This window comes from Leiobunum rupestre, chromosome 4 (assembly GCF_980474605.1).
Source record: "Leiobunum rupestre chromosome 4, qqLeiRupe1.1.hap1, whole genome shotgun sequence".
Lineage (NCBI taxonomy): Eukaryota > Metazoa > Arthropoda > Arachnida > Opiliones > Sclerosomatidae > Leiobunum > Leiobunum rupestre.
The window spans coordinates 63121317-63144247 of NC_143387.1; the positions used below are offsets into that span (position 1 = coordinate 63121317).

At 39.0% G+C, this 22931-nt stretch overlaps 1 protein-coding gene across 1 annotated transcript; it reads right to left on the minus strand.

The window, feature by feature from the left end:
* Positions 1 to 8616: 8616 nt before the first annotated feature.
* On the minus strand, positions 8617 to 13817 carry LOC149948712 (cytochrome P450 3A6-like). Its single transcript, XM_090172444.1, has 11 exons — positions 13533 to 13817; positions 13333 to 13429; positions 13218 to 13270; positions 13056 to 13152; positions 12428 to 12556; positions 12129 to 12363; positions 11172 to 11314; positions 9509 to 9603; positions 9325 to 9436; positions 9168 to 9256; positions 8617 to 9100 (listed from the first exon to the last, which is right to left on the minus strand). Exons 1-11 carry the CDS (start codon positions 13589 to 13591, stop codon positions 8716 to 8718), a joined length of 1494 nt encoding a protein of 497 aa, XP_090028570.1. The 5' UTR covers positions 13592 to 13817; the 3' UTR covers positions 8617 to 8715.
* Positions 13818 to 22931: the final 9114 nt, after the last annotated feature.

Genomic DNA, 22931 nt, shown 5'->3' on the forward strand with positions numbered 1-22931 from the left:
CCCATGCGATAATTTCCATTTTCGGTGTCCTATAATTTTAACAGTGTATTATATAGGACGTTTTTTCCGACTTTTCGATATTGGAAGGGGCCCTCCAGTGACCGTAATTACTGTATTCAAAGGCATAAATCTACAATATCAATCGTAATTTATATTGGAGAAATTCCTAGGTAGAAGATTTTGTTTTAAAATTACCAAAATTTCTGCCTGGCAGTTTACGGACGCAGCCTTAAATCGCAATGTTGCATAATTATCGCATATTTAGTCGACGAATGTTAAGAGCTGTTATTTTGTAATATAACCGTAGAGCTCAGACTTCTACGCTGAATCAGGGAATTTCAGGCACAGCCTAGTTCCAGGGATAAGAGTAAATGCAGCGCGTGAAACGGGGGCCCAGACTCCTTATCTGCCTATGGGCCCAGGATCTCTAAGTCCGGCCCTGACTCAATCGATAACCGACGATATTTCTGACCAAGGTTTAAAGTTTACACGAAGCCTATTAAAGAGGACACGTAATTTTTGGAAATTCGGAAATTGAGCTGCTATAAAACAAAAAAAAATGTTTGTGAACTTCTCGCGCTATGTAAAATGAAAAGGCTTATTCTTACATTAACAATGGAATTTTTTTTAACAAACTTCAACGTTAATAGCTACCCTGTCCTTCTCACCTCTACGTTGGGTCAAAGCCGGCATCGCGTGCTAGTCAGGACTGCCCTTCCTCGCTCACGCGTGATTCCGGAAATGACCACTACCGGCACTTCCGATTTTCCCAGGTCACTTTCTCTCCGTTTCGGAAAGTTGCTAAGCGACCACGACCGTTACGATAATCCCCGCGGTCCTAATTCGATAGTGGTCTTTCGGGCTCTCCGTATTATACAAACTAGGTAACGATGGGACCTCGACGCGAAAAATTTTCGCGACTTTTATTTATCCCGTTAGTAGTTTCCTTAGTTTATGGTCGCAAAGTCCCGACCAGATCCGAATACTTTTTCGCCCTGTCACCTGTCGACAATGGTCAGCCGCTGAATTTCGCCGACAATCAGCCCTTAATTCCGTGGCACTGCGCGGGCCAATGTCTCAACAACCCGGACACCTGCAAAGGATGGCGAATTGTGAACGGGAAATGCGAAATGTCCGACGATTCCGATTCCCGAGAAAACACGCCAGGCCTGTACGTTCGCTCCGTAAGTAGCTAATTTCAGATATCGGTTTCTAAGATAGTGAGTAAGTATTATTTATACCATACGTTTATGATACCCCCCACATAGGAAAAATACCCGTTTTTTTTCTATTGGTACTCTTTTTAACCTAAAACGTTTTATTTGCCTATTCCGATGCTTCTCTTTTTACTCCTTTTGAAAAGGACGTGTAAAGAGATTAAATGGGATTTGGTCGTCTGGCTAGCAAGAACTTATCTGTAGCAGCCATTTTTATTCCGACTCAAACTATTCGCCACCACAGAATCGTAATGACGTCATAGCGTTACTCTTCTTACCCTACTTCAAATTCCCAGAACAAGCGAAAAGAAACCACCTATTATGTTACAACCCTCGCATAGGTAGTAGCAGGAGACATGACTAGGAGTTGACAGCGGTTGCCGCGGAGAATGGACCACGGCATCGTGAACACAAAAACCCGTTTTTCCAAATAACCCCCGCTTTCTATCCACCCCTCGAATTTTCTCTCAGCCGGTCCTTTTTTTCTCGGCCGTCGCGTGAGATACTTTACTCTCAACATTGCGCCCTCTGGGAGAAAAAACCCTTCTCGCGGGCTCACGCTGAGGCGGCTCTACAACCCAGTCAGAACTGGTTTTATCTTCTCGGTAGTTCCCACAATCCTCGCTAGAGAGCGTCACTAAAATATTTCTTCTCGGGTCCGTCTCCGAGACTGGAGATACCAGGGTTTGGGGGGTAAAAGTTAGAGAAGGGAAAGACACGTTTTCCGTTCACAGTGCGCGTTGGGAAAAGCGCCTGGCTGTGAACTCCTAGTCATGTCTCCTGGTAGTAGCGAAAGTTCATCTTGATCACAAAGCGCTGAATGGTCTCAAAGATTTTGGGGGCCCTGTCCACAATGTAATTTGGTGCCCGTCATCAACAGTAACATTAGCTGGATACTTTTTAATTGTTCTTGGATTTCGGAGCAAGGTAAGAAGAGTAACCCTATGACGTCATTTTACTCCGATTCTCTGGTGGCCAATAGTTCGAGTCGGGGTAAAATGTGGTCCCAAAATTGCTGCCTGTGGCCATTTTAATTGATAAGTGGACGATTTTATCAAAGGTTAACGGTAATAGTTAGTGTAGGAAGCTGTTGGATCACGTGGCGTGAAAGGCTTTCCACCACCCTCCTACGCATTGTAACCGGCCACCTGTTTAAGGCATTAAAAGTCGCTCGATGACTTTGGCCTAAGGTGGTGCCATACTGTATCGAAAATACAAGGAGTTGGATTTCAGGAATAACATGGCAAATTGATACTAAAACAAGTTGGCAAGCCAAAATATACCTCTCCTCGGAACAGTTTCTAATTTTCAGTGAAGCGTTGCATGTATCCGAGGTTCTGTGGTAGAACGCTCACCTGTTGTGCAGGAGGGTTTCGTGTTCGAATCCCGCCCGATACTAACGCAAAATGAAATATTTAATAATACACCCAATGACCAAAAGAGGGCTCTTTTGGAAAAAGCTTTCCCTAATTCCAGGAAACTGCGAACGCGGTGATTACCCTTTGCCCCGAAAATGCGTACGTGTTCGTAGCCTAGACAGACAGACAGACAGACACGGTGTAACAAAATTGTATCATTCATACAAAAATAAATATTCCACTGGCTCTGGTTCTCCTTATTATGGCTCTGGTCTTTCCCCTTTTGGGTATCTCCATGTGACGTCAAGACTTCTCCAAATATTCCACTCTTTTGGACACAATTATCCACCCCGTAGCGAATGCTGATCAGCGCTATACAGTGAGGCACGTGAAATTAGTGGTCAGAACGGTTGATCAACAAAACGCGGACGCCACTCTGTTTGTAGCCAGATTTCTGGTGGCAGTGGTGGGCTGAAAAGCCGAAGTTTAAAGTATGTTCGCCGAGAGCAATAAACGAGTGACCTCCATCATTAAAAAGTGCAGTGCGGACTCACGTCGTTAGTCATCAAGAAACCAAGAGTTTGCCTTCGAAGGAAATGAACCTTCTCTTCGAAACCGTAAGACTCATTGCTAATTAGTTAAGAGACCAGAGCCAGATCCTCCCATTATCAGTTGTTGTAAATGTACGTACGTCTTAATATTCATCTTTAATTAATCGACCAAATAAATCTACGGAACCTTTACCGAAATCATTCTTTATTTACCAATGTGACACCAATTTGTTAGTCTATAAAATTGTCCCCTAGACAACAAACCCTTAATTAATTATTTCCCACCTTTTTATAAAAATTGTCACAACGGTCATTGCAAAACCCCTCCTAGGGGCTCGGAGAGGTAAAAATTAATAAACACCACCTAGGAGGATTCAAGTGTACCTGGAGAAGAAATTTGTATTCGCGGCTCGGCTACAGCTGTCACCTGGTGTGTCAAATACTTGGACATAACGTTTCTAGCACCACCTACAAAGCTTCAAAGTAACCTAGGAGTTACCAAAACATTCGTCTGCTAGACAGTATTTCGAACTTTAACGGTTTTTAGCTTAGGCCACGTCGAAGAATTTATGCCCGAAAACTATATAATTTCAAAGAAAGTTGCAATGAATGTTAAGTTTTAAATTTAATTATGGGGAAATATTGTTGCTTTGACAACTGTCGTAGCGATTCTAGGTGCCATAAAAATATAATTTTTTATCCAGTTCCTAAACCAAACAAGTGATCATAGTTCACATTTTCCCCACTAGATGGCTCCGTTGTAGTTTTATGTCCAAGGGTTTGAGGTTTTGAGCAGCCTCTCCCGTGGCCCCCCGAATTCTTCTCCAGGTACACTTGAATCCTCCTAGACACCACAAAGGTTCCTCCAAAAATGAACCATTTCGCGGAATTTGCCCGGAAGCAGCAACATATTATATTAATAAATAATAACAAACAATCTGCGTATCCGAAAAACAAATACACCTACTGACAATTAAGGCTTAGGAGGTTTGATAATTAAAGAGTTACGAAAATATCGTTGATGAATATATTACAGATTTATTATACAGCGTAACAGGGATCATAGGCTCAGCGGCAGCATATCAAAGTCCTTTCACCGCGCTCCCGGTTTCATTCCAGACCAATTCAATATTTTTAACTAAAATAAAAGCTTGATCTAAATAAAAATAGATCTTACAAAAAAAGTGAACGAGAATGTAAGACTTTATTAACTACTCTTCCGCTTCAGCTGAGTTTCTAAGAAAATCTTGAGTGAAGCGTAACACGTATCAGTGGTTCTGTGGTAGAACGCACACCGGTCACGCCGGAGGGCTCGGGTTCGAATCCCGGCCGATACTAACGCAAATTGATAATGAGACGTATACCGTGAACATTTGGATGTTGAGACGTTTACCGTGCCAAACTTCAAAGATTCGAAACATACAATCATAATTTGCAATAGAAAATTGTACTACACCCTGACCCAATGACAAAAAGAAGGCTCGTTTGCAAAAACCTTTTCCAAGAAACTGCGAACGCAGCGATTTCTAGAAACTGCGTACGCAGTGTTTAACCTTTACCCCGAAAATGCTTACGCGTTCGCAGCGCGGACAGACCGACAGACACGGCGATTGTAAAACCCTAGGAGACATAGTTATTATATAACTGTTATTTGGGGAACAAAATAAATTAATAGGAATATATCACTACGGGTTTAATGAAATCTTAAATTACGTTTTTCGCAATAATTGCTATAAATTAGTAAAAAAAAACAACTAATTTATGACTCGCTGATTAAAAAGTTAATGAACCGAAGTTATCAGACTGGTATACTTCCCATGTTGGAGGCGTTTTCCTTATGAAGTTACATTTTGACCTTGAATTGGAAATTTTGCACTCTCCTAGGCCGAAAAACAACACGGTTTTCTTTTAATGAAACCATTTTTTATACATAATCCCCATAGAGTTATTCATTGATAAGGCGTCAGCAGACGTCAGTTTCAGGGAACCAATGAGACACCGGGCTGATTTCATTTTCTTTAAAGGGAGTATAACCCCTCTTTTTTGGTAGGGTGTGTTAGACTATACCGAGTAGCTTCCACAAGCCTTAATAGCGAGGGGCGGCAAGGAGTTAGTTTGATCGGGTTAAGGGGGAAGAATACAGTAAAAGGTTATACTTAAGGGGGAAGACTACAGTGGCCATTGTCTACTTTCGCGCTATTTCAAGCTGAACTCGTTTAATTTTGTATTTTAACTTATAAAATTAATATTTAAGTGTAGAACAGCCTCTTGTTTAGTGACTAAAATAATTTTGACAATTTTAAATTTAAAAGTAATAAAGTTAAATTACGTTTTAATTTGTACCCCGGGAGCTAAACAAGACGGGCAAGCGTCCAAACTACCCTTTAGTTAGGAACTTATATTTCGTCAACTATTAATATTATAATTATCAAAATTATTTTAAGCACTAGAGGAATGTTCAGCCTAATAAGAAAAATATAATACAATTATGTAATTGTTAAAACAGAAACGTGCAGCTTGAACGAAAAAGAGGCTTTTACTGTATTCTTCCCCCTTAACCCGATCAAACTAACTCCTTGCCGCCCCTCGCTAGGAAGGCTTTTGGAAGCTACTCGGTATAGTCTAAGCGCACCCTACCAAAGAAGAGGGGTTATACTCCCTTTAAGAGGAAGGATCTTACTGTTAGAGCCTGAGGGAATTTTGAGCAACGTTAAAAATCGTCTCCAAATTTCCATTTTCCCGAAGTGTCTAACTATAAATAAATACATTCTTGACTAAACGATTTTTTTAAATACTTAAAGCAACTGTCGGCTCTATCATTGCCACCTGTATTATGAAAAGGCCCCTGTTATTAGAGATGGCCATGAATCTATCCGAATCTTCGAAAAAAATGACTTTCGTGGAGAGCGTGGAGCCATCTATTAATGGGAACGGAAGCTAAAATTCAAAATAGCGAAACAATAACGTCGTCAGAGAGTCATTATAGAGTGTTATATTTAGACCACTTTTACTCTGCTTAGTGAACTTTAACCTAAATTATATATCCCATATAAAATATATAGTAAACAATTACTATAATTGAAGTTATTGACAAATTTACAAACGAGCCAATCAACGCGAAGCATACTTTAATGTCCCGCCTTTTGAGTCAAAATGTAGCTTCAGCATCTTGTTTTGATTTCGACGCTAGCGACATCTGTTGAAAAAAGAGCTACTTCACCTAGAGCCGACACTTGCTTTAAATTTATACAGCAGATGCGAGGGCACCAGGGGTTTAGAATCTTCGCAGTCTCGTATTATTAGGTGCCTGAAATAATTCTTGGTAATAATTATGGATGCACACGCTTCTAGGATGGTTGCGACACTGTGACGTGCCAGAACGGAGGAACCTGCGAATCGACCTTACCGACGATTCGAACCAAACGGGGATTCCGATGTTCTTGCAAATGCGGCACTTGTGGAACACTTTGCGAACGAAGTGAGACCTCCACATTTCCTACCTCGTTTTTAGATTGTAAATTTCATGTAGAATCCATTGAATTGGGAATAGTACTGCTAGGATGACATAGGTGCGTTCGGGAGTCGTGGTTTCGCGAAACAAATTCTGAAATTTTGATTCGGTGGACTCAGCAGTCAACTCTATCATTTAACCGTGGCGCCATCTATCACTTTCAAAGTGGAATATTGGATATAGTTCCCACCGCTAACAGCGGATGGCACCACCGATAAATGATAGAGTTCCCAATTTTTAAAAATTTGTTTCGCGGAACTCGGATTGAAATTGTAATTCTACCGGTACTATTCCCAGTTCAATGGTAGAATCTAGCTGAATTAGCCTTTTCAAGTAGCGGCTTACAAAGCTGATGGATTTTCAGCTTCTCGATTTGACCGCTACGTAGCTCTATAGCCAAGGTCACACTAGAGCTTAAAACACAGTTTAGGTCGGTTTGAATGCCAGTTTTGACCGCCGACGATAATTCTTGGTTCACGCGTGCGAAATCGCTTCACCCCGGTTCGCTAATAGATTGACTTTATAAACGAAGATGACACTATATTTTCTACGGAATGTTAAGTTAAAAGGAACCACGGCTATGGACTGCATTGCAAAGGAGGACAAAATTAGCGAATAAGTAAGTAGATTAGTCCATTATGAAAAGGGATAAAAACGATACACCCTAAACAAATTTGAAGAAATTTAAAAACATACAAATAGCTCGTACCGATGTAGATAGATTTTCGAGTGACAAACTAAATAAAATAAAATAAAATAGGCAGAAATTCCAACGGTAGACCGGTTTCGTACCGTGCGGGAAATCTGGCTCGCGACTATTACACCGAAAAGAGAAACTAATCTCTTTTTAAATTTCTTCAAATTTGTTTAGGTTGTAGCTTTTTATCCCTTTTCACAATGGATTAATCTACTTTTACTATATTATCTTCGCCCGAGGCAGTAGCGGCGCTAAGGTTTTTTCACAGGTGGGCTAATTATTTTGTGGCCCTTAGCGGGAACCTTGGATTGACCATATTTCGCAAAAGTGGTAAAATCGAAAAAACCCAAAATTTTCCAGGAAGCGAGAAGAGCAAGTTCGTTTTATTGTTGCGGCTCTCGTCGCGTTTTCTAGACCCCCTACTGACCTTTGTATCTGACCTGGAGGGGACACGTGCATGCCTGGGAAATTTCCCTAAATTCCCATAAGCCCCTTTCTATTCAACTTTCTCTCAATTTCCGCTACCTTCCTCCCGAATCTATATGTTTATGGTCTACTACCTTTTTGAGTAAACAAATTGATTTTGAAAGATTTTTTCCAGAAAAACTTTTTTTGGTAATAAAACAAATTTCTAGAGATAATGAAAATTCATAAATTAAAATATGTGGCCTCTTAATTATAAATATGTGGCCCTTTTAATATAAATATGTGGCCCCTCTCAGAAATGCAGGGGGGCTAAAGCCCACTTCAGCCCACCCTTAGCGCCGCTACTGGCCCGAGGCCGAATTCATTTTCCAAGAAACAAAAGCTTAACCACACGATCATATTTAATATTGATATAATTTCAGTGAACTTCGTGAAGATTCCGAACAAAGGCATATCTCAAAACAATATCGCCGAGAAGAAACTGGACAACGAAGAAGAGTGCATGAAAGAGTGCCTACAAGACAGCGAGTGCAAATCCGTCGACTTCAGCACCAAGGACAAGATCTGTTTCATCAACGCTGCCAACCACCTTTCCCCGGGGGTTACACTCCTGCCCTACCGTCACGTTCATTTCTTCTACGCCAATTGCTCAGGAATATGCTAGAGACAGCGCGCGAGCAGTGGCGTGGGCTTGAGCTTTATTAGGTCCCTAACCCCGTTCCTTGACCTCTGTCTCGTCTAGGACCCTCACTCATTTTGGATAGGTCCCTAGCTAGACTTAAGCCTACTCAGTCTATTGACGAAACCAGCACCGCGTGCGAGGCGAAAATAAACACATTTCTATGTTAAAAGCGTTATTATATACATTTTATTTCGCCAAACTATACACTAATAAATATTACAAAATGCCACGAATTGGTTTCGCGGACGTGTATTGAGAATAAAATAAACATATTTAGTCCATTTTTCGAAGTTTTACCGAGAAACCCGACTTGGGCACCACCCTAATTATGCTATTCTTAGTTGGAATGTCCTTTGAAATATCGTCATCCGTATCCAAACGGAACCTTCCAAATATTCTGTAGACCACCAGTTTCATCGTTGTCATCGCGAAATGGGCCGCCACGCAGTTGCGACGGCCAGCTCCGAACGGAACGAAGTACTGGGACTGGCTGGACGCCTCCTTGTCTAGGAACCTTTTCGAATTGAACTGTTGGGGGTTTTCCCATTGCTGGGGATTCTTGTGCAAGACTGCCATTGGAATTTGTACCACCGTACCCTTTTCGAGTTTGGTACCATCGTCGAGCACGCAATCTTTGGTTGATTGTCGTCGTATGAAACTGTAAATATTACACTGTCTATAGATACCCTTTCAAATAAAAGAAGCTAACCACGGGTTGTCCTTACCCAGGGACTGGGTTGTACAGTCTAAGTACTTCCTTAAACAGGGCATCCAAGTACTTGATCCGTCCCAATTGTTGATAATCCAACTGATCCTAATTAGATAAAATTTTAGAATGATAATGTCTCGCGTAATATCTTTTGTTACGAAAAGATGAATTACTTCGCGTCCATTTTCCTGATTTTTAATTTGGTGTCGTAACTTTTCTTGGCATTCCATTTCCTTGACCAGAATCCGCGTTGCGTGCAATAAAGTGATGCTGATGGTTTCGAAGCTGTCAATGAATGTAACCATACTTAGTCGTATTCGGGGCGTTTACTCTGTGGAGAACTAAACGAGCACTCACCCTCCAAACAAGGTAGCGAAACAATCCGCGGTAAGAATGTCCTTATCGTTCTGAAGAAGTGACATCTTAGTCAAGAAATCTGTTGAATTGTTGTTCTATATGAGAAAGAAAATTATCAAGATGAATTTTGGATCCCAGAAAAGCCAAAGGGCCACAGAATCATTTGAAAATTTCGGCCCGAATTTCAGGTAGCTCCTCCCCTTCGTGAAAGTGGATTCGACCAGCCTAGCATTAAATTCTTCATGTCTTGTACTCTTGTTCAACATGTTCAAATGTTTCACGCGCTCTTTAATATTTTCGCGTAAAAGGTTCCCGCATTTTTTATTTTATTTCAGGGAGCACGCGCAAAATTGTTCGAGCCCGTTTACGCTAAAACATCAAGACGCGCGTGGAACTTTTTAACAAGTTAAATAAGACAGAAATAGAGTTAATGCTAGCTAGGAGCAACAAACACAGCACCCCACACAAGGAGAACGCAACCCGTCAGAAGTCGTACATTTTCTTGCGTACAGTTTTCATTGGTTAGACGCTTTAGCGCCTGCTGCCGTCGGAAGGGGAAAATTCGGAAATTGTCTTAACCCCGCCCGTAAAACGTTCAGCGTAAAGGCTCGTCCAATGAAATTTGTACACAACACTGCCTTAGCGTGTTTAAAGGCTAGCTGCGTTCTCCTTGTATTTGTTGCTCCTAGCTCTGCTAGCGTCTATTCCTAAGTGCGCATTCAGATAATTGTATTTCGCGTGATAAATATTTACTGATAATCATTTTATAATGACCAGACATTTTTGGTGGACTTCAGTCTTAGCAATTAGGTCGAATACGTGCTAGTCGTCACTGCATAAGTTACATAATGACTATAAGTATGCCACTTCAGATAGTTTGAATTTTCATACCGAATCTTTTTTCGACACTAACACTTTCGGCCAGCTCCGACTGGGACCTGCAAACTAACTGACGAGGAGACTACCCGAGGTGATAATCACCGATTTTGTTGAAACTAGGTGGGTATGTAGAACTTATGGTAACATGAAATTTCACCAAGGGAAAAGTTGAGGGAAAAGTTGCAATGGGTATTAGTTTTGCCATGGCAACCGAAAATGTATGTATATTATAACATGGGAATCTGAGCACTTCTAAGGGTCCCCCCTATAAAAAATAATAATAATAATTCAAACTAAATTCCATTTTATTCATTTTGATAAAATTCATTTATTATCTTCGATTTGGCGATTAGTTGGCAAATACAACTTTTTTATCTTTATATTTCGCTTTTCTCCATTTTTACCGATTCTGATCAATTTTTACATATTTTGATCAAATTGATCAAAATTCATCAAAATATCATAAAATTAATTTCATTTGTCAATTTTGATAATTTTTCAAATTCCCATGTTATTGTCATTGGGAAAATATACATACTGTGTTTTCAAAAACATTTTCGGTTGCCATGGCAACTTTTCCCTTGGTTAAATTTCATGTTACCATAAGGTCTACATACCCACCTAGTTTCAACAAAATCGGTGATTATCACCTCGGGTAGTCTCCTCGTGAGTAGTATATTATCGTCCTTGGGCATATTTAGAGACATAATGGAACTAGCAGTAGTTATTCGACTAACTAACACACTTATGGAACATAATTGTAAACTGATGATTTCATTCTTACGTTGATTCCTCCACGTCGTTGATTGATCAGGGCTTGAAAATCGGACACGAAATTGTACATCTTGGATTTGTGAAAGCTCTTCCGGACCAGTTCGACGAAACGCATGACGGGTATTACCACAAAATCGAACTCCGGAAAGCAAGCTGGAATAGAAAGCGTGAATGCGTTCTTTAAACCACTTGTGGCTAAAGCAGAGTTGTTAGAGTGTAACAGATAGCCCTAGAGTAACGTGTTGTTTTATCCACTACTAGATGGCGTTAGCGGCTATTACCATTGCAATATTTTAAGGAAATTATCCTGCTTAGCCCCGGTTAAATTCCTGGCTTTGGCAGTCCAATGTTTAATAAGGAAAGTTTTTGTAATCTTATTAATTTTAATTAAGAAATATTTAATTTATTTATTGTTTAAAAGATCCTTTTCTAATTTAAAACCTTTAAATTAGTGATTAAAAATTGTTACGTATAGAAATATATATCTATTTTATTAAGATTAAGCAGTTGTACTAAAATTTTAGTAATACAAATTTTGACTAATTAATTTAAAATCAGATGTATCAATGTCCGAAAATCGATATTGTAGTTTTCGATACACAAATCAAAACGATTCTATCAAAGTGCAAACGCTCCCTACAAAGAAGCAAATGTTGCAGAAAACGTCTTTTACTTTGCAAAACGCGCGATTTCGTCCAGTTGACGATTTTTTAATAAAATAACTAGCGGGTTAATCCGAAAACGAACAGCACAGACTTCGATAACTCATAACGTGCGTTAAGCCACAAAATCATAACGACTATAGTACAGCAAATAATTTAAAATCGCAAAAAAAACGTCGTTTCAGAATAACTTTAACGAACGAAGGAACCACCTACCATCCGTCACTTATTATTTCGACGAGTTTTTTTTTGTACATGGAGCTATCTAACCATTCGCACTTTAATAACTTGGATGAAAGATTTACCAATGGAGACGGGCCACTTTCTGGATCCTTTGTTGAGAATAGCTCGGAAAGTGGATATCACTTTGGGCGTTTTTCCAAAAGCGACGGACTCTTCCAAACCCAAGATCACCTTCCCGATAATGACCATCGTTAAGTCCTGGTACAGCTGGTAAATGTCCACACTTTCATCCGGTGACAACGTCTGTTCGAAGTCAGATAGAAATTGGATGACCACGGAATCCAGGTATGGGAAAAACTGAAAGAGATACCGTTTAACCCCAACCTCTTAATACCTTGAGAAATATGATTAAAAAATTCACTTGTTCGATATTCTTAGGATTGAAGAAGGATTTCCAATTCGTTCTTTGCGATTTCCATTGATCTCCCGATTGAAATATCAGCTGTTTCTTTTCCAAACCAACTGGCACCATAAAACCGTTGCTAGAAACCTAAAATGCACTGCAATTATAGCGCTGCTTTTGTATACAGATCTACAGAGTAGTACCACGTGACACGACGTCATCGTGTGTTAGTTTTAAAATCAGGTATCTCAAAAAAATTAATTTCCATAAACACTTAAAATATCATTACGCAATGCGTTTCTAGAACGCTTAACTATCGATAATTTTGAAAATGTATGGGCGCTATTTTTCATAATTTTAGTATATAAGAAGTTTGAAATACTATTTCGAAAAACGCCAAAAGAGCGAATTAACGTAAGTCAAAGTTACCTGCTTTTAGAACTAATGTAACGACGTGTTCCTAATAATTAGTTTTTAAGTTTCCAATTTTTAACGTTAGAGGCGCTTATCGTTTATGGGTATGACGTAAATTCAACGTCACTATACAAAGGGCTATCAAAAACTATTTCGACTACGCGACACACTTATGGAAAATAATTATTGACTTGTGGTACAATTCTATATTGCCATATGTTATCATACTGACTGGTCTATTGGGAAAAGCTTCAAACTGAGTGGTCAATATTTTCTTCGCCATGTCTACGTCACCGAGCACGAAGTACGGAGTACCACCAATGTAGTATCTTCAATTTAAAGGTAATTTTTTTTTAATTATTAAGCGTCAGAGAAAATTTTTAAAAACACGTACCCAAAATTGTTTCCAAATTTTTCGGTCCATTCCAAATGACATTGTGGTAATCCCTGTGAAAACCAAAAAAAAAGGTTCGTAATTTTAAAAGTAATTTCACTTTAATTAAATATACCTTTTCTCTAATTTGCAAGCAATTTCCGTGTAAAAAGTGCGGTTTGGGTCCAGGTATCCCCAATCGATACCAAGTTGACATGGTACGAACGCGATAGCTGAAATCAATCCACGTTAAGTTAGCATCGCAATACGTTAATTGCTTAAGAAAAATTAAAACAAGCAAATATTTATAACAATCTTATATTCATTAATACTTACAACAACCAAGAAAAAAAGAGTGTCAAAAGCAGCCCCAATGATATTAAGTTTTCCAACATGATTTCAATTTCTAACGAGTGATCAACACCCGTGTCGGGAAAAATTCTAAATATTAACTTTATATTAATTAAACGTTGTACTTTCGAAAAAGTAATAAAATATGCAAATGAACGGAGCCGATTCGAAAGAACTTTGATTTAATATCTAAGGTTCGCTTCGTAATTCGCGGTAATGAGTTGGACCAATTCCACCGAAGTCTTAATCGTAATGTTTACTACGCTCGTCAGCAGAGTAGCTTTTATATCTCGACTACAATCGATAAACGGTGTATTCCCGCCGCGAAAGTACTTCCAAAAGCGAAACTAAAACTTTGTTCATTCAAAACCGAGCCAATTATAAACCAGCTTAACGATGACATAAGTAACACACGTGCCCGTGTTGATTGAGAAAGTTTATAGGGTTGAGATTAAGTACGATTTCAATGTACGAGTCGAATGTTATAATTAATTTAGAAATTTTGACGTCTGTTTGAAAAACTATGAAAAACTGTAGTTTTGTTTCGTCGTAGATTTGTCAATATAAAATGCGCGCTGAAGTAATGAAGTATTGCAATTATGTTTATGCCGCGGTTTCTACTAGACGTTTTATAGAGCGTCACTTAAGCGCTGTTTCGAGAAAAAGGTAAAACACCGGGATTCGATAAATATTTTGAGGCCTGAGACCGGAAAGAACGTAACTATTTTTTCGGGGATTTTTGGAAAATATTGATTTAAATATTTGAAAGGAACGGGTATTGCAGGGGTGCTCTAGTTTACCATTCTAAACATCGCCTTTTTGAAGGTCATGACCACCATTTTCAAGGTCAGATCGACCAAATTATAGTACTTATTTTATTTTATTTTATTTTATTTTATTTTATTTTATTTTATTTTATTTTATTTTATTTTATTTTATTTTATTTTATTTTATTTTATTTTATTTTATTTTATTTTACTTTATTTTATTATAATATTATAATATTATAATATTATAATATTATAATATTATAATATTATCAAGAATATATTTATTTATACCTAGGGAGAATGTCTATGTCGAGACGGTTTTTAGCCTTTCTCTCAATCCACCCGTTGGTCCCCCCAGTACGCTCCTCCGTTTAAAATAAAACGAATAGTCCCGGTATTTCATTGGCTGCTTAAAATTTACGTCACCTAACGCGATGGAAATCAAACGCCGGTGACGTTTTGTCTCTCCCCCCCCCCCCCGCGCGAGACGGGGGAAAGGCGTTCAACGTGCCCGGCGATTATCGCAACATTATCATTCTTCCTAAATATAAATAAATATATTCTTGATATTAGATAATAAGTAGTTGAGTATTCGGTGATTGCTCGACATAAACTCATTACTATGGCAACGAATATATTCGAAGGTCAACGTCACCAAATTTCAACGTCAAGATCACGCGCTTCCATAAAATCCCCATTATAAAGCATGAAGTCGAATTTAAAGAAGTCCTTAAACCAAATTCCACCTAATTCGTGTTACGTGGCTTTTGCTTTCTGGTTACGGTTTGTTTCTAGACTTATCGAAATTTATGCAAGATACCCGTTATCTTAAGTATAATATTAATTTCCCTAATTGCGTCAGTCAGTCGAAATAATTAAACGATAATAGCTAGTGACGTAGCGCTGACGTAATACTGAAAAAGATCAGCACCTCTAGTGGTAGAAAAACGCGACTTGACACGGCTCATTAGCATAATCGGAATAACTCTTTATATAAAGTAACGTGATGAACTTCTGGTTTAAAATGTAGCTCTGACGTCTCTTATTTTAGCGCGTGCTAAGGATAATAAATCTTCTTTGTGGACCCATGGATTAAATAACCTTATTAAGGTTATTTAATCCATGGTGGACCACATTTATTATTCATATTTTTATTCTTTTACCGAGGTGAAAATTCGATCATAGTGTAAGAATCTAAAGAATTTCCACCTATTTTTATTAATAATAATCATTATTAATTTTTGAAAGTTATTTGTCACATGAGCCTAAATTATCCACATTTGTTGAAAACTCAAAATCAACCTGACCAAATTTAAAGTGCAACACCGGCGTTTGAAAAACCTGTGTGAAAATCGGCCTTGGTGAAGCAAATGAATAACGACCCCATCGCGAGAGGGGGGAGGAAAAACGTCACTGGGTGGCGCTTCAATAGCGACTGAAGACGTGATCCTTCGAGATCCAATAAGATACAGGGCTGATTTAATTTTTTAGGTGGAAGGAGCGGCCCTTAATGGGCCACGGCTTTATCGGGGAGTCGGGGTCCGGCTCTTGTAACCCTTAAGGGCGGTGACGCACTGGGAGATGTTAGCCCAAGGATCCTATATGTTAGAAGGATATGAGGCGAGGGACGAAAAATGGCAGCGCCATCGGGGGGTCATGCGCGATAGAGAATCCGTCTTTAGATTCCGTCAAGGACGAGACACGGAGGAAGCACCGCCAAAATTTGTCCTAGAGGGAATAGAAACAAGACGTCCCACGGTTAGAGGCTCTCTTAATATCGACGGCGCTGCCGGCGTTTTGAAACCACGGGCTGGCCGGAGGGCTACCTATCCTTCTAACGTATAGGATCCTTGGTTAGCCATGATCAAATGGTTATCTCCACCTCCGCCTTCGGTCAGGTTGGAGCCGGAAACTGGGTTTTAGCTCAGGCTAACGGAGAGGGTCCGGTGAAACTGGCCTCTTCGGAGGAATAGGCGAAACTGTAAAGTAAATTTGGTTTTAACCAACTTGTTAAAATGGGAAAACAAAATCACGTGACTACCATTTCACAGCCAAATTCGATTCGGTAACTCGTGTTCATAGTTGGCCGTGCGACGGTAAAGAAAAAAATATTCGTTCTAGATGCGGCAGACAGATAATTATCTTATACCTTTCTATTACAAGATGTTTTAAAAAATAATAATAATAATTAGATAATTTAGATGAACTGCCATTAGTAAAATAAAATGAATAATAATTCGTATTTCTTAAGATAGATGGCGCTGCAATTCTCCACAAAGTCACGTGACTACCATCTTTTCTGCCCCCCCCCCCCTGGACTTTATGGTTTCGCCTATTGGTAGCTTGTTGTGTGGGCGGTGGGTCCCCGTATGAAGCGCTGTGACTCTGTTTCCCGGCCTTTTGGAGCCGCAACGTGATTTCCGGTGCGGGTTACGTGGGTTGCAGCGTCACTGCATTTTAGTCACTTCGTCCAGACTAGATTTTAAGAATAATATTTGTACAGACTACTGCATCACTGCATTTTAGTCACTTCGTCCAGAATATTAAACACCGTTTAGCATTTGTGAACTTCTCCCCGTGGCATAGTAATTTTACGTTTAGTAGGAAAGTAGAATCCTACCATACACTGCAGTCCAGACTGTCCAGACTCAACTGCGTTTTAGTCACACCCCTTCTCAACTCACCCCCTACAACTCCTTCGAATTTTTGCATAACCTTTTGAAACACCCTGTATAATGATTAACGGGGCTTGGAACCTACGATGCATATTTGAATTTATCGGTGCGATAATTATGCTAATCATTCCCTCGTCATATAAAAAAAAATTATTTCCTCGGCCGGCCGAAGTTTCAAATCTTCACCTGAAAACGGAATCTCGAAAATATTATCATAATCTGATTACGGCTAATACGAAAGTTTTACAACGAATACAATGTGATTACACAGCGACTACAGCGATTACAGGGAGTACAATTATGTTATTACGTAGCGATTAGAATGGTTTTTGCGATTACATAGTGATTACAACGGTTAAAGCGATTAAGGAGTTAGTACAAAGCGATTTCAGGGCGATTACAGCGAGTACTTGATGATTAGAGCGAGTACTTGATGATTACAGCGAGTACTTGATGATTACAGCGAGTACTTGATGATTACAGAGCGAGTACAAAGCGATTACAGCGACTACGTAATGATTGCGCATACCAAAACTTGAGTATAAAGTGATTAGAATTTTAGAAATTTTGAATACCGATTACAAGAAGTGGTTAGCCCGTCGTCGGCTCTCTATAAGTGGGTGATGGTCGATCCATTGCTGAGCCTTTGGTCGGGATGAGTGGCTCTCGTCGAGGGTGTGACCGCCAGTAGTGGGGTTCTACTGCCCATGGCTATTTTGTCACCTGTCCGGGCTTGTGGACGCTGGCTTAGGGCAGAATGATGAGACCACCGGTGTAGTAAGCCGTCTTGATTACGCTTGGAGCATTGGAATATACATTTCTGACAACAATACTGTTATAGGTGTTGTGAAATATTGAATATTGGGAAAAATAACTATATGCATATAATATAAAGAAAATGATTGTATAAATGTAATAACACAAATCTGTTTTTATGGAGACTATCCCTTGTCGCGAGTGGGAACGCGCCTCGTGATTTTTAAAAAGAAAAACAGTTATTTGACTGCTCTCAAGCTCTCTAGACCGCTCTGATCTACATTTTATGTTCCATTTGCGTGCTCGGATCTGCTCCGATCAAGTTTCGCGTGTTCCATTTCCCGCTCTGGAGTGCTCCGAGATCTCCCAAAACCGATCTGCTAATTTCCACGGATCAACGGATCGAGGTCGAGATCGGAATAAATTTTCGCGTGTTCCTTTTAGATTTTTTGGCAAAATGGTGGACCAACACGCGAAAATTCAAATAACAAGCAGACGAAAAACCACAAAGCGCGGGAATATGATAATGTATGTTCCATTTGCGGTTTTACTCTATAGTCGAATGGGGTGAGATCTTCAGAGAAATATTCGGAGCAAATCTCGAGCAATCAAATGGAAAACGCTATAAGTCTCGATGTCATTTTGTTTGAAAAAGGTTGATTAAAAAAATAGGCTTAACGAAATTAAACAAACGGTTAATAATCATATCGTATTTTTTTTTGAATTATTTCAGTCTATATTTAGCTCTCCCAAATTAAATAGATATTTATTAATATAAAGACATTGTTGATTAAAGTTCAACTTGTGATTGAACAAGGTGCCCGTTAAAAAGTGACCATGCAGACCTTTTAGTTACCGGTTAATTGAATTGAGATGCATACATATGGCAATAATAAAAATAATTATATAACTAAAGAAACAGTTTCCAGCCAAAATCAGCCATTTTCAAAAATATTACTTTACATCACAAGTAGAAAAATGTATCTTATTCTGAAAGGGGGTTGGTTGTCGTCAAGACCAGTAGATGAGATATTTTACAGCCGTGTAAAAGTAATTAAAAACTCTAGAACCACCAATTAATGTAAATAACAGTTTGAAATGCTGGGAAATAAATAAATTACTTTATTTGTTTGGTTAAATAGTTGTTAATTTTACTACTTAGATACAGGAAAATTATAAAAGTTCATAAAATGTCTGGTGTCTTTTCTAGTTACATCCGTTACAGAGGTTAGTAACCTGATTACTACCTTACAATTTAGATAAACTGGAAATAAAAAATCCAACGGAAAAAACATTCCACAACAGAAAAAAGCAATCATTTTTAAAACGTAAATAAAAAATGTTTGTATTAAACTAAAAGTAAAATTTAACTGATGGAAAATGACACATCAATGGCAATTGAGTTCAGCTCATTTAATGCCTAGAGATCGTGTTACAAAAAATTAAAACGCAGGTAGACCAGAAGGTTGCAAATGTAAAATAATATTTACAGCAATAAGAAAAACGATATCAAACGAATACAAAATGTACTGTTAAATATACAACGTAATTTATGGTTCAGTTTACCTGCCGGTTGAGTTTTGTCTAAGTGGGGCATGGTTTTATTTTAACGTGGTACATGGTTGTTTTGAAACGTGCTTAAAACCATCAGCCTGAGTATCATAAAAAAATTTCCATGGCGCGCGCTCCACTCAAGTCTTTAGCCGCGTTCACACCTACCCTCTGAAACGTTGCGAGTGGCCGGGAGTAGTGGCTCACTCCTGTAATCCCAGGCGTCAGGGAGGCAGAGTTTGTGGATGGTCGTGTGAGGACGACTACCAATTCCCCAACGGGTGGTCGGAATACTTCCGCCACGGGTGTCCCCACCCCTGTCCCCACGTATCCCCCCGTTGGCGTGGCCGTTACACATATCTCGCCCTGATTAATCAGATGGTGTTTCGCCGGGCTCGCGGTCTTCTCAGACTCAATCAGACTCCCAGCGTTGCAGATCGCTTCGGCTGAACCGCTTCGTCGACCATTTTGGCAGCGATTCGTGACGTCATCGAGTCAGTTTTTTGCGAACTATAAGCCTTATTTTTGCAAAAATCGACAATATTGTATTGTTTGGCGCCTAATAAAATGTTTATGCCTTTTTTTGAAGAAAATGTCTCGCAACTGTTTGTCTATTTGTTTAAAAAATATAACAAAATTCTTCTGGGTACATTAATTTTTTTTTATTCGTGATTGTAACGTGTGGGACAAATTTAGTCCGCTCGTCCACCTGATTAATCAGGGCGAGATATGTGTAACGGCCACGCCAACGGGGGGATACGTGGGGACAGGTACCCGTGGCGGAAGTGTTCCGACCACCCGTTGGTGGATTGGTGGTCGTCCTCACACGGCCATCCACAAACCTTGCCCCTCAGACGCTTGGGATTACAGGAGTACGCCACTACCCCCGGCACATTCATTTATAATTAAAATGTTTTGGAACGTCACTCAAATGCGTGAGCAGACGAACTCCTAATTGAACGACTACACTACGCGCGCGCAATTTTCTTCAAATCTCACTGGAAATCAAACGTGTGGACAAACAGTTTTCAAAACGCTAAGAACCGCAGCGAGATCGAAACGAGGAAAAACGTTTGCGAGGGTACGTGTGAACGTGGCTTATGTCACTAATTCCGGTTCCGGCTTTAATGACTACCTCGTTTAATACCGTTTCAACAATTCTAAACACGCAATAACTTTAATTTATTTGTTTGCTTAATTTTCGGAGATCTGAATGAAATTGTCGCCTCTAACTACAATTGTTAGAGACTATTTATTTCTGTTTTAATCTACGGGAGTCCTAACCCCATCTGGTGGCAAAAACTTTACTTAAATATTCACAAGGTTTCCCATTACCAAATACATTTCGGTATACCCAAAACGACTGACTTAAAACAAAAAATTTCCATTTAAAAATACATGGGATTTTCTCGGTTTTACGAAATTTAAAAAAAAAAAAAATCACGAAATGGGTAATTTGGACCACATTTAGGTAAATTTCATCAAGTTTTGGTAAATTGGAACATTTTTAGTTTAAAATTGTAACAATGTTTGTGTAAAATAAGGAAAAAAAATAATTTTTGTTTTTATTGGTCAAAAACATTTTCGGTTGCCATGGCAAATCGAATGGGTAGTGCATTGGGAAATTTCATATCTCATATAGGTCTACCAAGAATGTATTTATTTATATTTCGGTAGAATGATTATGTTGCGACAATCGCCGGGCACGTTGAACGCCTTTCGCCCGTCTCGCGCGGGGGGAAAGACAAAACGTCACCGGCGTTTGATTTCCATAGCGTTAGGTGACGTAAATTTTAAGCAGCCAATGAAATACCGGGACTATTCGTTTTATATTAAGCGGAGGAGCGTACTGAGGGGACGGGTGGATTGAGAGAAAGGCTAAAAACCGTCTCGACATAGACATTCTCCCTAGGTATAAATAAATACATTCTTGGGTCTACATTACGCCCGACTTTGAATAAAATCGGCAATAAACACCTTGGGTACTCTCCTGGTTAGTCATGCAGCTTCCTTTTATCGCCAGTGTGCAGGTCCGGACTGGCCCTAGTGGCTGGTTGGCGATCGCCGAGGGCCCCCGGGCTCAAGGGGGCCCCAATTTGTTTATAATAAATTTTAATAATAAATAGATTTTTATTCCATACCCCCCCCCCCCCCCACCACCCAGTAAGGGGGCCCCTCTTCAGTCTCTAGCCGGGGGCCACCAAACGAGCCATTGGCCTGCAGTGGCGCCACACACACACAAATAGCATGTATTAAAAACCTAAGCAAAATCCCCGGTTCCACAATTTGCATCGCCCGTCCGCGCTCCTACCGAGAGAATCGCGAAATATTTCTATCCAAATACAAAACACGAGCGTAAAAATGTCAGATGATCCGCATTCCGTCGTCTGCTCCGCTGCTTTTAATAGAAATAGAAGTGAGGCTTTTGGAATTTTAATAGGCTTTAGATTATTCAGTAGTAATTGTATTGGAATTAAAAATGAAAGGGTTATGATTTAATTAATTTAAATATGAAGTTAACTTTAAGGTTTTTGCATATATAGTTTGTGTGAAGGTTTAAATAGATTATAAATTTAAAAATGCTTAGTCAAAATGGAAATAAAGGTGTAAGCTTTGACGACAGTGACGAGCTAAGAACGCTAGGCCTAACGTCGTCCACTAATATTGGGCACGTGTTTAGTATTTTGGGGGGGGGGGGGGGAGCTATTTTTAAAATTTTGAACCGAGCAACATATACCATCGGTACGACTCTGGGCCCTTAAAAGGATTTTGGCGATTAACGCTTGCAAATTCACATTCAAAATTAAAATTTTTATGCTCCCTGTAATAATTTTCTGTAGATTTTTGCGGAATTGAAAAAAATTGGGTGTCCTTGATAGGATTTGGGGGCTAATTTGAAATGCAGGTAGGCATGACACCTAGAAGATTTGTTTGGTAGATTTTATAAATTTGATTTGCTACTGAATAAAATGAAGAACACAATGATAGTTAAAAGTGCACAAGAAAAATTTTTATCATTAAAAGTTAAGCCCGACTAGTTTCGGCCGAGTTATTACTAGTCGGGCTTAACTTTTAATAATAAAAAAAATGTGCATTTTTAAGTATCGTTGCTTTCTTCATTTTATTCAGTATTTTTGTACAAGTAGCTAATAAATTTTAATTTTGATTTTCTAGATTTTGAGGTTTCAAAGATGCCGATCAATCTTAGCAGTTTTGTTTCATAAGCTACTTTTAAGAACTACGACACCACTGAAACTCTTGAAAGAATTTATATAAAGAAATCAAATGAAATTTTGTTTCCTTTTTTAAGTTAATTGGTTTTTCTTGACAAAAAATAAACATAACTTTTCATTGAAAAATTATTACATTTTTTTTTAAAATGTGTAGTTCCCCTAATGGCAATCTCCCCACACTAAATACAAACCTGCGAAAGTGTTAACATTAGTTTTATTTTTTGTTGATAATCCATATTTAAACGACATACTAGAATCGACTCTAATTAGTTATACAGCAGATTTTAGCAAGCGGAAGAATAGGGAACTAAAATACTTTTGTTAATTATTATTATATATTATACCGTTAAGAATGGCACCATAATACAAAGCCTGCGTCGGATTTATAACCTTAAATTT

Coding starts and splice junctions, on each gene's coding strand:
- LOC149948712 (XM_090172444.1), bottom strand. CDS start 13,591: ATGTTGGAAAACTTAATATCATTGGGGCTGCTTTTGACACTCTTTTTT. Junction 12,364..12,427: donor ATCCTAAGAATATCGAACAA/GTGAATTTTTTA, acceptor TATCTCTTTCAG/TTTTTCCCATACCTGGATTC. Junction 11,315..12,128: donor AAAGTGGCCCGTCTCCATTG/GTAAATCTTTCA, acceptor TTTCTATTCCAG/CTTGCTTTCCGGAGTTCGAT.